At 39.7% G+C, this 16,980-nt stretch overlaps 1 protein-coding gene across 1 annotated transcript in view; it reads right to left on the bottom strand.

Moving 5' to 3' along the window:
* Positions 1-887: 887 nt before the first annotated feature.
* Positions 888-16,980, bottom strand: part of clstn2a (calsyntenin 2a) — a 384,778-nt gene continuing 368,685 nt past the window's right edge. Inside the window, exons 14-17 of the mRNA XM_022677952.2 lie at positions 13,662-13,807; positions 13,421-13,544; positions 9,229-9,416; positions 888-6,533 (exon numbers count right to left, since the gene is read on the bottom strand). Of these exons, the coding sequence (XP_022533673.2) occupies positions 6,327-6,533; positions 9,229-9,416; positions 13,421-13,544; positions 13,662-13,807 (665 nt within the window). The 3' untranslated portion in view covers positions 888-6,326. The remainder of the gene's footprint in view (positions 6,534-9,228; positions 9,417-13,420; positions 13,545-13,661; positions 13,808-16,980) is intronic.

The raw sequence follows: 16,980 nt of genomic DNA, 5'->3' as shown, positions 1-16,980 counted from the left end.
CAAACTGTAATTAAAAAACAGGGTTATTACACCAAATATTGATTTCTGAACTCTTTATTAATATAAACATGTTTTCTCTGCGTGAACAGCAATGCTATTTTTGTTTAAAGTCTGTTTATTGTTGAAGTTGGGTTTGTGCACTTCAGCATGTCCTTTTGTGCCAAGATAGCAATGAACAACTGACTGTTGATTGTTGTCCGGGTTTAAATCAGTCAGTGGCTCACTTGTGTTTTTTCCGTTGACAAGATATGGCAATATGCCAGAAGTTTACCTGAACACACCACACTTCCAGACCACAACACCTTTCGACGTAGATATACTGTAATCATGAGTGTCTTTGCTTTTTAAAGCAAAGCAAAGGCATAAAAATAGACCGATGTTGGGTTGCAATGATCATATTATGATCATATTAGATATAGACCTGGAGTTTTGGGTTTTTGCTTCAAATTTCGTCATTTTCTCAAGCTTCCACCAAGCATAACCCGGACCTGTAAGTGGACATTACACAGCTGTCTCTGGTTGCTAACTATGCTGTCATGTTGTGGTAAACAGCGGAAGCTATAGTCAGCAGAGGTGCCATGCCTGGGTGTAAGCGAATGGCCTTTTTATGACCTCATTAACTGGCCTGTCAGAATGGCCCTCTGTCATAATGAACCACTCCAGTAAAAGAACTGTAAACGCATGACGAATACAGATTTAAGGTTAGAAGTCTTGACAGCGTAGCAAATCTCTAATCTGTTTTACGATTTTCCTGCCGTTTCCTACCTTTTTCAAGCTCGGGGGGCCTGACAGAAAATCTGTTGGCGATTTGTTATTCCGAATTGTTTTCCTCAGAGCAGCTTCAGTTCGGCTTCGGGAAGGTAGGGAAAAAAAAGAGACGCTTTCACTCATTCTAAGGAAAGTCTTTATTGGTCAATGTACAGAAAGTGCTGCAGTGACCACCAAAGAAAGAGTAAAACCCAAACCTTTACAAAACAAAAAAGAGAGAAAAACATATATAAAAGAATAGTCTTACATGATTTTACAGGGTCAATCTTTTTTTTTTTCAAAAAGATTTTTCTTCTTTATTTATTTATTTATTTATGGTTTTTTTTTATTCTTCTTCTTCTTCTATTACACACGTGGTAAAAAGATCTAGCCGAACGTAGGCATGACCGGGGGGGTGGGGGGTTGAATGGGTTGGGTCTCACAACAATGACATCACAAGCACAGGAGTCATGGCGGATGAAGAAACGGTGATATCCTAACCACTGCTACAGACATTACATGTAACCCGATGCACAAATCCAAAATAAAACCCAAAATAAAAAGCAGCTTTCCTATCTAAATCCGAAATTACGAGAAATTGCGGGAAATTACGAGCAGATCTCGGCTACAGTAGCCTCGTCACTACGTCAGCCACTTCCTCAATGACTTCTCTCACAGGGACTCAAAAACAGTTGCATTCTTTAAATGGAAAACTTGTGTATGGAAAGTGTGATGCCTTTTACATCGCATACATTACCTGAATCTGGATTATTCACTATGACTATGAACCTGTTTACACCTGGTCAATTCATGTGATTTGTTTAGGAATTGTATCCTGACAAGATTTTAACCACATGCATTCATACTTCGGAGTCAAATGCATATCTGATAATCAGACTAAAATAATCTGATCATATATTTTTTTGCATGGATTTGTCTTAGACCACTTCCTGAAGTGGTCTGGAAGATCAGATTTGTATTAGTTTACATGTATGCCTCATACAACCTCCTGAAGTGGTCTCAGATCACCTCCTGAAATGGTTTGGGAGATTGGTTTCATGTCAATTTTCAATGTATCTCAGATCACCCATTGATCACCTCCTGAAGTGGTTTGAGTGATTGATTGACATTTGAATTCAATGTGTCTCAGATCATTTCCTGAAGTGGTTTAAGTTATTAGATTTGTATCTGTTTAAAATGTGTCTCAGACCACCTCCTGAAATGGTTTGAGAGATTCGATTTGTACCAGTTTAAAATGAATCTTAGACCACATCTTGAAGTGTTTTGAGGGATTGGATTTATATCTATTTTCAACGTGTCTCAGATCACTTCCTGAAATTATTTGAGTAATCAGTTTTGTATCAGTATAAACCCATCTCAGATCACCTTTTGAAGTGATTTGAGTTAATAGATTCATATCCATTTTCAATGTGTCTCAGACCACCTCATGTAGTGGGGTAAGTGATCAGATTTGTATCAGTTTAAATGCGTCTCAGGTCATCTTCTTTATTAGTTTGAGTGATGGGATTAGTATCTGTATCTTTAAATTTCTTTTGGGAGTGTTTACACTTGTATACATTTATGTGGTTTGGTTTTATCCAGCTATAATCCTGATACTCAAGACACATGAAGTGACCAGGTGTAAAAAGGGACTTTAAATTGGTACTTTAAACATTAAGTTTGATTTTGTGGAATAAACTGTGCTGTTTAAACATTTCTTCAGTGCTCTTGCAAACACTTCTGCCTACGCTGACACTGTGAAACACAAGATGGATTCCTCCTCTTTTTGACGGGAAACAGAATAAGACAGTGAAGGACAGAGAAAGAGAGAGAGACCCTTCATTTTAACACTGCTTTTAACATGCGCACATTTACCTAGGCTCCCAATTGCCCTTTGGAAGAACATCAACTGTATTGGGGTAGGAGGGGTAGGATGGACGTGGAAGGGGTGGGGTGGGGTAGCATGGACGTGGAAGGGGTGGGGTGGCTGTGGGTGGGGTGGCTGTGGGCGGGGTTGGGTGGGGTGGGGTGGGGAGGGCGTGGAAGGGGTGGGATGGACTTGGGCATTGTGGGGTGGACTTGGGCGGGGCTAGGTGGGGTGAACGTGGGTGGGGTTGGTGAGGAGGGCGTGGGAGGTGTGGGATGGACGTGGGAGGGGTGGGATGGACCTGGCAGGGGTGGGATGGACGTGGGGGTGGTTGGGTGGGTGTGGGTATGGTTGGGTGGGGGAGACATGGGCGTGGTTGGGTGGGGTATATGTGGGCGGGGTTGGGGTGGACGTGGACGGGATTTAAAAGGAATAGTAGTCAAACATTGTCTGTTTACTGTACTGTACTTCTGCAACTGTATCTTGTCTATAAAACTTTTAATAAAAAGTCATGATTAAAAATCTGCTATTTTCAGTGGAGGTCAATCTATGCAGCTTTTGGAGCTTTTCGATTGGTCCATTCATAATGGAATTCAAAAAACTAAGAACGAAGGTAACCATGAAGATACACTGTTTTTGATGTGACGACACTGAGGATGAGTTTCCATGGATAGCTCAACTAGGAACCACCACCCACCAACATGTGGATATCAGTGATTGGACCAGGAGTGGTTTAACATGGCAACCCAACCTCTAGGTTGCACACTTCTTGAGGGGCCTTGATGGAATCATATAGAATTATGATTTTTATTAATCATATGGAAATGGCCTCCAAGGATTGGGCCGCCAAAGGATTTAGAGATCCTATTGGAGATACTATTGGAACCCATCTAACCCAGGTGAGCTCCACATGGACACAAGATTGACTGGGAATCCATGCTGTGGTTGTGTCCAGAAGCAAAATGACCACATTCAGGTCACTGTCCAAATACCTACTGTTCAAAGACCTGAGGTGCTTTCATGTTGTTTTGACCGCATGTTAAAACCAATGTTAAAACATAGAAATAGACTGAAGGACAGAAGTAGACAGGTCAGCTGCTAACACACAGAGAAAGAGGAGCCAGATTTCCTCTACAGCAAGCAAGTGTGGACACGAAACCAGGTAGCATGGGGGCGGGTGGGCGAGTGGGTGGATGGGAAGGTGATTGGACGAGGGAGGCGGGAACATGAGGGATGTGGGAGACCATTTTGACTACTCTACTCTATTTACAGAAGACAGGCATATAAAATTGTACAGCCACTCCTTCATCTATGACCACAGAGTCTAAAGAGTTCAAACAGAAAGAAGACAGGCAAAGAAAACCTATCAAAAAAGAGTTAGACGTCTTTTCTCGTGTCTCCCAATAAGTTCTCTCTTTTTTTTTTTTAAGATTTTTTTCTTTTAAATATACCTCTGTTAAAGACAAACGCGCCGAACGAAAACAATCTCTCTCCGAGGATCTAAAATAAACATTTCTGCTAGATTTCAAATGAAAGAAAAATAGAGATTTTTTAATTGCAAAAAACAATCGAAAGTATTTCACATTGCAAACAAATGCAATCTTCTGTGTTATTTGTTAGTAGAGAAAGGAAAGGGAAGGAGATAAAGAAACGAAACGCGACGCCGCACACATCCCAAGCTATGTCACTTCCAAAGGGTCAGCGTGTTTCTGAAAAAAAAGAAAAAAAAAAAGAACGACAAGCAACCTGATGTTAAGATGTTAGTACGTTAGTATGATGTTAAGACGTTGTTAATCTAATTCTTCAGCAAAAGGCAAAAAACATCCCCGAGATGTTGATTTTGAGATTTTGTTAAAGGGGAAGTCCACCTACATTTCAAAATTTCTGCATAATCGAGTCTTAAACATCAGCAAAGTCATTCAGGGTTCAGTTTGTTCAGAGTTCTGGTGGGAAACAACCTCTTCCGAAGGAACCTGCTCTGTTGCTAGGTGCTATTCCAGGTGGTTGACATGTTTTTTTTCAGTGGAATTCTCTTTTCTTGATCTTAAAGGGTTAAGATCTGTGCTGCCACCTACCATTTAAGGCCAATTTATACTTCTACACTGTAGCCTATGTCGTAGCTCGATGTGCACGAGCCGCAGCTGTGATTGGTCCGCCAGGCTTTGCATTCCCGCCCACACATTCCTGCATTTGTGGTTTAAATTGTTTCAACACTTTTGCTGTATACGCATAGGCTACACTGTAGGTTTGATGCAGAAGCATACACTGGCCTTTACTGTGTCATGTAGACATAGTTCGGTTGCTAGGTGTTGCTAAGTAACGACTGTGCTATTCAAGGTGGTTGATGATCATATATCCTAGATAAATGTTTGATTAGATTGATTAATGTAATATAGGTCATTTGTTCTGGTATATACAATGCTTGAAAAGATCATAAATCCTCTTAAAAAAATGAAGGAGTGTAATATCAGGCAGAAAATTAACAAAAATGCTGTGAAAAAAAGTGTCGTTAATTGGTTAAATTTAAGCAATTAAATTGTTTTTGCACAATTTGCATAAGGAAAAGGGAACCACCTAACCACTTAACAACCTGAAATTGAAAATGGTAAGACGCTTCTCTGTTCTGGAAGAGTGTGTATTTCTGTGCAGTTTAACTTAAAAAGACAGGTTAAACTGATCCATGAGAACAACAGCTAGCTGGTTAGCTCAAACTTGTACAATACAATTGGGTAGAAATGAGATCAGATCAGGTCAGATCATGTTCTCACCACAAACAAACCAGTACAGAACCATCTGAGTGTGTTTGCTGTATTTATATTGGTCCAAACTAAGGGTGGAAAACAAGCTTGGTTTAACTGGAGCAGAAAGCACAGGTGTGAAAACAAACCGAATCGTAAAATATGTGCAAAAAGAAGCTGTCCTAAATGGTTCTGTAAGGCAAATAGTCCACAATGAGCACTTATCCTTCGAGTTCTGCTCCTATTTTATCATCATCCCTACCTAGTGTATAAAACGTGGTGGTGGTAGCATCACTGTTTGAACCATTTCATTTTAAACCCCACTCTGAATGACTTTGTCAACATCTGAATTAGTGGATTATGCGGAAATTTTGCGAGACGAAAAAACAAAAACAAAAAATAAAAAAGAAATAACAGCAGAGTTTCCCTTTAATCAGTTCTTGTGCATCCATACGTTGCCTGTTAATGCCATTACACTGCGCTGGATTAGTCTTTGCTGTTCTCAGACCTGTTAAGATTAGGCTGCTTAAACAACTTAACAGTAGCTCTTTGATTTGAGTGTAGATATGTGGGTGCAATTCCATTGTTGACCAGCAGAGGGAGACATTGCATTAGAGGACGCCGTGTAGTGTGTGTGTGTGTGTGTGTGTGTGTGTGTGTGAGAGAGAAAGAGAGAGAGAGATAGAGAGTGTGGCAGCGAACGTGCGCGTTATGGTCAGGGTGGGTCAGTTCAATAATAAATGAAGGATTTTTGATTTATCAGGCAACAATTTCTGGTATCTGTGTGGAGTGTGTGTGTGTGTGTGTTGTGTATTTGTGTGTTTGTGTGTGTGAGAGGGCATTAAATGTGTACATGTGTGTGTGTGCACATGTTTGCATCATGTGACTGTGTGTATATATATTCTGTATATGTTTGTATATGTGTGTGTGTGTATGTATGTGTGTGTGTGTGTGTGGTAGATTAAGGAGGGTTGTTAATAGGGTAACGTAGAGGGGTCCCATTCCAGTTTGCCCTTCACTTTGCCCTTCACTTCCGTCTGCTCGTCTTCCTCACTGTCCTCCGATTCGCCGCTGGTCTGATCTCCAGCCAGCTCCTCTTCATCCTCGTCGTCTTCCTCTTCCTCCTCAAGCTCCTCCTCTTCCTCCCTGATCTCTCCGGCGCTTTGAGAGCCGCTGATGTTCTGTCAAGTAAAAAAAAATAAAAATGCCATTAAAACCGTTAAAACAGCAGCAAACAGCAGTGATTTTTGAAATCTTTTATATGATGAAATGCCTCGTCTCATCGAATCAAGCCATAGATTACATCATCTCTCATTTGTATTACATCAGATTTTTTTTTTATTGCGGAAATATCTACTGTAAAATCAGGGCATTGTGCATGTGACCATATTGCCAACGCAAAGCATATTAAAATGTATGAATGAACTAAGAGTCTTACTTTTTTCAGACTATGAAGATCTTAATTAATTATTAAATATACTGTATTGTGCTGCCCCTAAGAGAAGGGTAATGCTGTAGACCGGAGCCCCAGTGGGCGTGGCTAAAGGGCGGAGCATGTGTCAATCATTTTCGACTGCAGCCAATCAGATACTACACTTTCGTTGTCAATCACTTTTTATTAAGCCAATCATCAGACAGACTTAGCTGTCCATCATTTTTTACTGCAGCCAATCACCTTAACAGATCGGTCAAAAGAAGGCGGAAACTGCCGTGCTACTGGTTAAACGTAGCGCGATTTAAACTTATGAACAGCCGTGAAGCTGAATGTGTATAAGTATTTTACAAAATACTAAATTAACGGTTTAAACACATTTATGTGCTATTGTTTCGTGCTATTGTATCTGATTGGCTTCAGTCAAAAATGATTGACACATAATCAGCCCTTTAGCCACGCCCACTGGTGGCTCCGGTCTGCAGCATTACATAGATGGCCCCTAAAGAGGTGAATGTCATATCACATGTTAAATGACATGTGGTTAATCAGATTCAAGTATTGACAGCAATCATAATGACACATAATGCCTGACTTATGCAGTTTATATACAGTTGCAGGAAAAGTACAATATGTGAACCCTTTGGGATTACTTGGATTTCTGCATTAATTGGTGCTTAAATGATCTGCTTAAACCAGAGACTGTGTAAAAAAAGATGGACGCCGTGTCGCCGTTCCCGTTCATTCAATGAAAATGAAGCCAAAATCTTCCACCATGTTGGCGATCCTGAAACCACCAGTAGAGTCTGCGCAGTAGAGACCAGAGAAGGGAGAAAGACTGTGGTGGAGAAACAGCCTACTCATTTGAATAACCCCGCCCCTGAGGGCTGCCTCCACAGAGCTATACACACAGTCTATGGTCCCACCCATACAGTCACTGGTCCCACCCTGGCTAGGTGTAACCCAGCCCTTTTTTTTTTACAATAACCACACCTTTTTGAATAGAGCTGAATAAAAAAACGTTTTAAAAAACGAATTCTGTGGGCATATAAAAATCTCACAATATAAGCAGAGGTTACACTAGCTGTTGCATTTAAATAATGGAGGTAGAATTACAGTATATTGGAAAACAAAAAAAAAAACGTGATTGAAAGTTGTCTGTTTTGCCATTGAAACCTATGGGGATGGGTGGGGTTACACAGCTTTCTGCAACCGAACAGCAGGGGGCGCCCGACCTGTGGTGGCTTCACTTTTGAGAGACGATGCTCTGTCCAGCTATACACAGTCTATGGCTTAAACTAATACCACACAAACATCTACTATCTATTGCCTCTTCTCTTCTACCAATCCTCTCCCTTCGCCTACTTTCCAGTTCACAGAGATGAGAGTAAAAAGGACTCTGGGATTGGATGGATCCAACCAAAGCTGTGTCTACAGAGGCTGTTGTTACTGCTGCTGCTGGCTAGGCTGTTTCCCTGATCCACGTGTTTCTATTCAGAGCATTTTCCCCTAAGCAAGTCCATTGGGCACTGCCTCATAGCCCTGCCACACCCCCTGAGTCCTCTCCTCCATACAAACATGCCCTTCTCCTAAGACTCAATTAAGCCCCCTGCCAAGAGGCTTTGGCACTTTGGTGTCTGTTGCTTCTGGTTACTAGGCAGTGCCATCCCAGAACAATTGTTTAAAGACTCCCTCTTGTGAGCCGGTCAGAAAAAAGAACAGCCTTCAAACATGGTGGAGGTAGTTACAACTCAACTTTCCAATGGAAACAAACAGAGAAGTTTGTCTACTTGTAGAAAACAACAAACTGTGCACATCATTCTTTACTGAAACACAGCTGGACCATCAATCAACAGCATTCTGTAGAGGTGGCAGAGTTCTGATTGGGGAAAACAAAGGATCTATGTAATTTAACCCCTCACTTCCCTACACAAATTAAATAGGCATGACTAAAGGACTTATTTGCTTGGATTTGTAATTGTCTAGTCGTTTTTCAAATTATTAGTAGATAAAATAAACATCTTTAAGAAACTGTGGCACAAGCTAGTGCACACTTTTGGCGGGATTTCATTGAGTTTTAACTACATGTCCAATTTTATGAGACAAGTTTTGCTACCACGGTCTATTTGTGTCCATTTTGCAGTCTACAGTCTACCAAGACTGAGCTAAACAGAGATGTTTTAGGCTCCTCCCATTTCACGACCTGGAAAAACATCCTGCTCAGACCAACCAGGCACATCCATTTTGCTCTCTGTTTGGCTGCAGTTTGTTATATATCTTTGAAAAAAAAAAGTTTCCCCATTTTTTCTCAATAAAAGTCTTTCTGTTTCATTCCATCTACAGCATTCGTTTTGATGTTTGATTGGGTGAGCCCAATATCATCACTTTCTGGTGGGTCCTGACCCTTGACCAGGTCATAACAGTATTATCCCATCTCTACGTACCTCCATAGGGTTGACCGTGATGGTGAGGGTTGAGTCATCCCAGTCCATTTCCGGCTCCTTCCCTCCCTCCTCATCTTCTTTTGGAGCTTCCTGGTGGGTAGTATGGATGCGGTAGATGCCCAGGACGACAATGACCACTAGGGCGGCGATGCACATCACTATAACCACGGTGGCTGCTGGGGGCGTGCCTGTGATCAAACACACAAAGAATGCAGTTTTTGATCTTAAAATCTAGTGCTGAGGCTGGAGCGGTATTAGCATTGCTAAGCGCAATGCTAGCTTGCTGAGCTTTTGCTAACCATGGCTGACTAGCGCTGCTACCCATGGCTAGAGGTTACTCATGGACAAAATATTGGAAATCTAAGCTTACTGTAAATAATCGGAAGTGCTTTGCTCACCTAAATAAACAGTTTTCAGGAGAGAAATCTGCATAGATTAACATCCAGCGTTTATTTGCCTTTTTTTCCAAGAATTACAGTTTTATTCACAACCTTAATGTCTGTTTTATTAGGCTGTTTTATTGACATAAAAAATAAGAAATGTCAGTATCTTACACATATTTGTGTAATAATAATGTTGAGTTCACTCAACATTATTGTTTAGCCTTGACTAAACAACACAATACTTAATAATACTAATAAAATACTTATAAAATACCAATAAAACACTTATATAATTATAATAACACCAGAACCACTGATATTTTGTCAAATAAACATAAAAAAACGCTGGAATTTGATAACATGTTTAATTATCTGGAATTATAATCATTTTTTGGAGGTTTAAATTGCTGGAATCATATTTGACCCAGATAATAAAGGGTGTTACTAATTTGAAGGATAGTAGGAGGGGTTAATTCATGTGATTTAGAATACATTTTAATTGTGTTTTTCTACTGTTTAGAGATGAGTGTTTTATAAAAAGAAAAAAAAAAGGTCAATATGATATGATATGAATATGAAATATTACACTCGTGCTTCCAATGCAATGGAAATAAAAAAAAAAAAAAATTCCATCATTGAGGCAAATTCAGGTCTAAAAGTAACAGTAACAGTAATATTAATGTGATTTAGATCAGAAGTTCTCAAAAACTGCTTCTCCCTCTTGCATCAGAAGCTGTTTTTTCCCTGTAAAGCGGAGGATCTAACAGAAAGCACGACCCTGACACTGGTGTAGGAGGTGATTGAGCGTGTTTACAACAGAAGTAGTGATGGTTACATTTTTCATTTTGGCCGGGGTGCCCCTTTACTTCTCCTAAAGCTTGCATAAAACAAACAAGAAAAATGATTGGTCCTCTTCCACCGCAGATCATTCCTCATTCTGTCAGCTTTCTCTTCACCTCTCCGCTACACCTTCCTTTCTCTGGGAGCCCGATTCTCCTTCCCATGGTCCTGTGTGTTCTGCATACCCTTGGGGAGATCACTGGTGTCTCTGGTGTGTGTTTGTGGGAGCTGGAAGGCTTAGTCTAATCCTTGCAGCTCTTCAACAACCACCAACAATACATCCTCGCCAAGGCCTGCCATCCCTGTGTTTTTTTTGTGCATAGCTACAGTGGTGTGAGAAAGTGTTTGCCCCTTCCTGATTTCCTAATTTTTTTTTTTTTTTTTTTTTTAATGTTTGTCACACAAAAATGCACAAAATCCTATTTTTAAATGGTGTTTATAATTAATGGAGAAAAAAAAATCTAAACCTACATGACCATGTGTGAAAAAGTGATTGCCCTCAAAACATACCGTCACTGTGGTTTCTGATACCTGAGTACACTGTCTCTAGCCACACCCAGGCCTGGCATCACCAGACATCACTTAAATAGGACAAAGTGCCTGACAAAGTGAAGTCCACCAAAAGATCCCTAAAAGCTACACATCACGCAGAGATCCAAAGGAATTCAGGAACAATTGAGAAAGAAGGTAATTGAGATCTATCCATCTGGAAAGTGTTATAAAGCTTTGGCAATCCAGTGAACCACAGTGAGAGCCATTGTCCACAAATGGTGAATTACCGCAAGAGCGCAGCAACGACTCATCCAAGAGGTCACAAAAAAAAAGACCCCATAAAAACATCTAAACAACTGCAGGCCTCACTTGCCTCAGTTAAGGTTAAGGTGTTCATGCCTCCATCATCAGAAAGACAGAGACTGGGCAAAAATGGCCGACATGGAGGAGTTCCTAGACGAAAACCACTGGTGAGCAAAAAGAACATTAAAGCTCGTCTCAAATTTTCCAGAACACATCTTGATGATCCCCAAGACTTTTGGGAAAACATTCTGTGGACCAATGAGACAAAAGTTGAACTCTTTGGACACTAAGGTGTGTGTTCCAGTACATCTTGTGTAAAAAAAAAACACTGCATTCCAGAAAAAGAACATAATACCAACAGTAAAACTCAAGCTGAAAGAAACTTGGGTTCTGCAGCAGGACAATGATCCAAAACACACCAGCAAGTCCACCTCTGAATGGCTGAAGAAGAACAAAATGAAGACTTTGGAGTGGTCTAGTCAAAGTCCTGACCTGAATCCGATTGAGATGCTGTGGCATGGTCTTCCAATATGGCTGAATTGAACCTTCATTTAAAAATAGCATTTTGAGTTTCCCTGTGTTGCCTTTGACTAATATTTAAATTGGCTTGATGTTCCGAAACATTTAAGTATGACAAACATGCAAAAATTTAGGAAATCAGGAATGGGGCAAATACTTTTTCACGCCACTGTATGTGCAGTGTTGCCAAGCATCGTGAAAAAAAAAAAAAAAAGAAAAACTCTTTAATGAACATGAAGTTCATTGTGCATATGTGACTCCCACATGGTACACCATTTTCTCCTTATGAAACATCAGAACAGAACGAGAAAAACACAGATTACTCCATTAACATTTAAACTCAGGTTCATTTAAACTTCTGGTCCAGAACTACAGAACGTAAAAAAAAAACGATGTATCAGATTCTTTAATACAGTTGTTTATGCTGTATGTTTATTTCACCGTGTTTGGTTTCACAGCAACATATATTTGAACCTTGATGTGTCTGTAAATATATATGTACAGTACCTACCTGAGTATGTGGGAGGTACAATTAGAAGGTCAAGATAAATATAAATATGACTGATGATCTGGTTCCAATGCCATCTGTCACAGTGTTGCATCTACATGCTTTATACAGAAGTAGATAAACAGTCCAGTGATTTCTCGATGTTCTTGAGACAATTTGACAAGATCCAAACTGTGATGGCTAGACACTTGGTCAGAACATCTCCAAAACATCAGGCAGGTCTTCTAGAGAGTTCCTAAGTTGTGCATTTGTCAGTACCAACCAATAAAATGCTCCAATGAAGTACAATCAGTAACAGCAATGGAGTCATGATTACTTTTTTTTTTAATGGGGATGCGGATTTCATTTTCCAGCAGGACTTGGGACACTGCCCAAACTATTCTTGCCTATGATACTCTAATTTTCTTTACACTGACTTTTGGGTTTTCATTGGCTGTACGCCATAATCATCAACAATAAAAGAAATAAAACTTAAAATCCTTTATTTGACCAAAAAGCCATGTTAAAACAAGCTACATAGAACAAACTGCTAGCTAATATCGCCCTGGCTTACTGGAACACTCAGGGTTCCTCTGTGTAGTGCTGTCACGTGGCACTAGCTGCTAACTGCTAAGAGTTAGCCGCTAATGCTGATGCTAATCCTCCAGCTTTAGTGTAAATCTGAAAATCTAAGCTTCTGTCAAATAATGGAAGCATTTTACTCACCTAAATAAACAGTTTTATGGAGAGAAATCTGTGTAGATTAACATCCAGCGTTTGTTACAGTTTTGTTTACTGAACTTAGCTTAGCTTTACCTGTTAAATTTAAAGGAAAATTTGGCGACACCCCTGTTCCTACTACTAGTTACTAGTGTCGCATAAAATGCATCTTATAATTCGGTGAACCTTATGTATAAAAATAGTCCAGAAAATAGAGGTTTAATTATAAGCGCACCTTATAATTCGCCTTTTAGCGAGAAAAATACGGTATATGATATATGAATGTAACATTATGAACTGAATTACTGAAATACAGTGAATTCTCGATTATATAAAAAATTTTCGAGATGCACTTGTACATAGTGAGATCGATTTCTTCATTTGTAAGCATTAAAAGTGTTTGTGCTTCTTTTATACTTGTGGTCTGAGTTATAAATAGTGTTCTTACCTGAAATGTGGTCTGAGTTGATGGTGTGGACCATCAGCGGATGATGCACAGGCCTCATGTACTGGGACTCGGCGGCCATGTGGTTGACGTGCTCCACGGGCTCTGAGCTGTGCAGTACTCCGATCTGAGGAGCAGGACACGGGGAAAAAAGGGTTTATGAACAAAAGATGCTGCAGAGAAAGTCTCAGAAAAAAAATAAACAACAAACAGTGAAGTCCAGCATGAGTGGACAGGCTCTGACCTCCAGGTTAAACTCATTGCTGGTGTAGCGGCCGTTGAGTTCGGAGCAGCTGAGCCGGAACCTTCTCTCCGACAGGCCAGCCGGACGCCAGTTGCGGTACCTCACCTGCCGAATGGCCTGTTCGTAATGTGCCATGGAGTCCACACCTGAGACCACGCAAACACACACACACACACACACAGAGGCCATCTATCAGTGACTAGACAACTATATTACCCACAACAACTCGGGAAAACGAAATGCCTTAAAAATCATTAATAATCAGTTATAACACATACACGTAGAAATGTACGTAGACCTGTTGTTTGCCAAATAGTGAACCCACAGCCACATAACTGATTATTAATGGTTTTTAAGGCATTTACAACCTAATTAGTAACCATTAATAAACGAAACCATTTATAAACCCTTTATAAAGGTAGTCTTATTTTAAAGTGGTACCTGATTTTCTTTTACAAATCATTGGCTGTTCGGCTCAGCAATTTCAGTTAAATATATCGATACCACTTTAAAATAAGACTACCTTTATAAAGGGTTTATAAATGATTTACAATAAGTTTATTAATAACTGGTTACTAATTAGGTTGTAAATGCCTTAAAAATGATTAATAATCAGTTATAACACATATGTAGAAAGGGCAACAACGACCTGTTGTTTGCCAAATAGTGAACCCACAGCTATCTGTATTGTTGCCCTTTCTACGTATGTGTTATAACTGATTATTAATGATTTTTAAGGCATTTGACTACTGACAGCGCAGTGACTCTGTTCATATCGATATACATCAGCTCACAGATGACTTGTGCTGATCGACATCACCCGAGTGATGAGGGGAAAGAGCGTCATCTACTCACAGAGAGATCTAGGCCAATTGTGCACTCTTAGAGCTCAGGCAGCTGATGGCAAGCTACATAACCGGGATTCGAACCAGCGATCTAACCGATCAAACTAGTAGCAGCGACTTAGTCCGTTGGCTTACTTATAGTCTATGCTACTGTTGTTGTTATTGTTGCTTGCAGGTTCTCTATGATTACTTAGATTTTTTTTTTTTTATGATATGTGCTGAATATACACAGGATATACTCAGAAAAGTAAACCGTGATGTAAATCATCCTTGTGACGCTATCAAAACAGCTCACATTCTGTTCTGGTTCTGCAAAACTCACCAGAGCTCTTTCCAACACTTCACAAAATGTCGTGGCAATCTGAATGTCCTCTCAAAATGACCAAATTGCGCTTGAGTGGAGAGTAGGAAAGAATCTATTACTGGGCGCGCGGGGGGACGGGATTGTGGGTTATGAATAAAAAGCTTGACTTTTATAGATCAACACTTACCAGTGGTAATGAAACTAAAGCATGGGAATCAGAGGGTTATGAATTTAATATGAGGAAATGTGAGGAGAAATCAGTTTGCAAATGTTTGGACTGTAGAGAATATGATTTCACAGCATGGTACTAATGGGAAATCACTAAATCAAGCATTGAGAATAAAAAATAACTTTAATGAAATGGCCGCTTTTCGGCAATTTCACAAGGTACCAATATTATTTTTTGCTGTTTGATTTTACAGACAGTCTGGAATTTAATCAGATTTTCTAAGCCTTTTGTACTGTATTGATTGGTTCTGAGAAATAGCCAACTTCTCATTAGTAAAGTCTGTCTTGGTGAAATTTACTGTGTATAAATTAGACACTCTTGAAAACTCATTACTACTGACATTTATGTGGCTTTATGCTGGGTCTGATATGTAAATGAGCTTTGTTCTGATATGCTGCTGATGTACCCCGCATAGGAGGGCACATTCTGGGGATGTTACAAGGTCCTTTACACCAATGGGAACATTCTCAGAATGTTTTGAAAACTAACATTTTCTTGCTGGGATGGACCCCTAAATATTTTTAAAAATGTCATGATTGTTCCCTAAAAATCATACATTGTTAGAACTCAAATTACATGTTTTACATAAAATTGGATATTTCTAAACAATACTCAACTATTTTAAGTTAGTTGAACATTTGTGAGCACATATACTGTACTATTCAAACTGAGATCTTTGAGTTGAACCAACTTATTATAACTGAGTTTAGTATATTGCCATTTTCAGCTTCTTTTCCATTGGCTTCTGTTACAATCTATTTGCATACTGGGTGTGTCCAACAGTTTCTGACAGACACTCACCATCAGTGTGTAGTGATTCCCCCTGGGCTACCTTAGAAATAAATCAAGTTCTCCTTTAGTTGTAATAACTTGATGTTTTCATTTAAGCTAACTCAAGTTTTCATTCCCCATTACTTAAAAAAAAAATTGAGCAAACCGGCTGCCTAAAAAAAGTTATATATATTGGGCCCTCTAAAACCATTCCAATTAATTGCCCACCCCTGAACTAGAGGATGACCAACACTGTAAACTGTGCAGCAACAAATTCAGAGCTTATGTCTCTGACTTTACTTTATCTACATGGTGGAGCAGCTACTGTAGGCTGAAGTGTGTAATAGAGAGTGTAGGACAGTGAGTGATGATTAATCACAGTGTTTATAAACTACAGCAGCACTGCTGCTGTATCTGATCCACTCATTCTACCATCAGAACAACACACACTAACACCTCATACACCACGAGCACCATGCTAATCAGTGCTAAACCACTGAGTGCAATGCTTAGAATAATAACGACCAACCACCCAAATAATAATAATAATAATAATAATAATAATAATAATAATAATAATAATAATAAAAGTAGCTGATCTGTGGTGGTTTTCTCTCCTGTGAGATCCTGAACATTAAAGAACAGGGTGAGAAGAAGATAAAAATAATAATCAAGTATGCAGAAAAACAGATACAGAACTACAGCATGTAATTGTTGATCTTCTAGATGTTCTTCTATATGACCAATGGAGCTGAAAATGTTGATAATGGGTGAAGAAACAAGTAGATAATGATATGCTTAATCAGCCTATGTTGTCACTCATTCTGTCCCGGTACAGAGGTTGGACAATAAAGCTGAAACACCTGGTTTTAGACCACAATCATTTATTGTGCCGACGGACAGTTCTGGTGGAAACAGGAGAGTAGAGGTGCACATTGAATTCTGCCGTGATTTTGGCAACTGTGGTTTTATGTTTTTTGGACACAATCCACAGTTAATCCTGTTGGATGTGGTTGGTCCCTCTTGGTGGTATGCTGACATTACCCTGGATACCGTGGCTCTTGATACATCAGAAAGACTTGCTGTCTTGGTCACAGATGCGCCAGCAAGACGTGCACCAACAATTGGTCCTCTTTTGAACTCTGGTATGTCACCCATTATATTGTGTGC

This window comes from Astyanax mexicanus, chromosome 8 (genome assembly GCF_023375975.1).
Source record: "Astyanax mexicanus isolate ESR-SI-001 chromosome 8, AstMex3_surface, whole genome shotgun sequence".
NCBI classification, from domain to species: domain Eukaryota; kingdom Metazoa; phylum Chordata; class Actinopteri; order Characiformes; family Acestrorhamphidae; genus Astyanax; species Astyanax mexicanus.
This window is presented reverse-complemented; position numbering and strand designations above follow the sequence as displayed.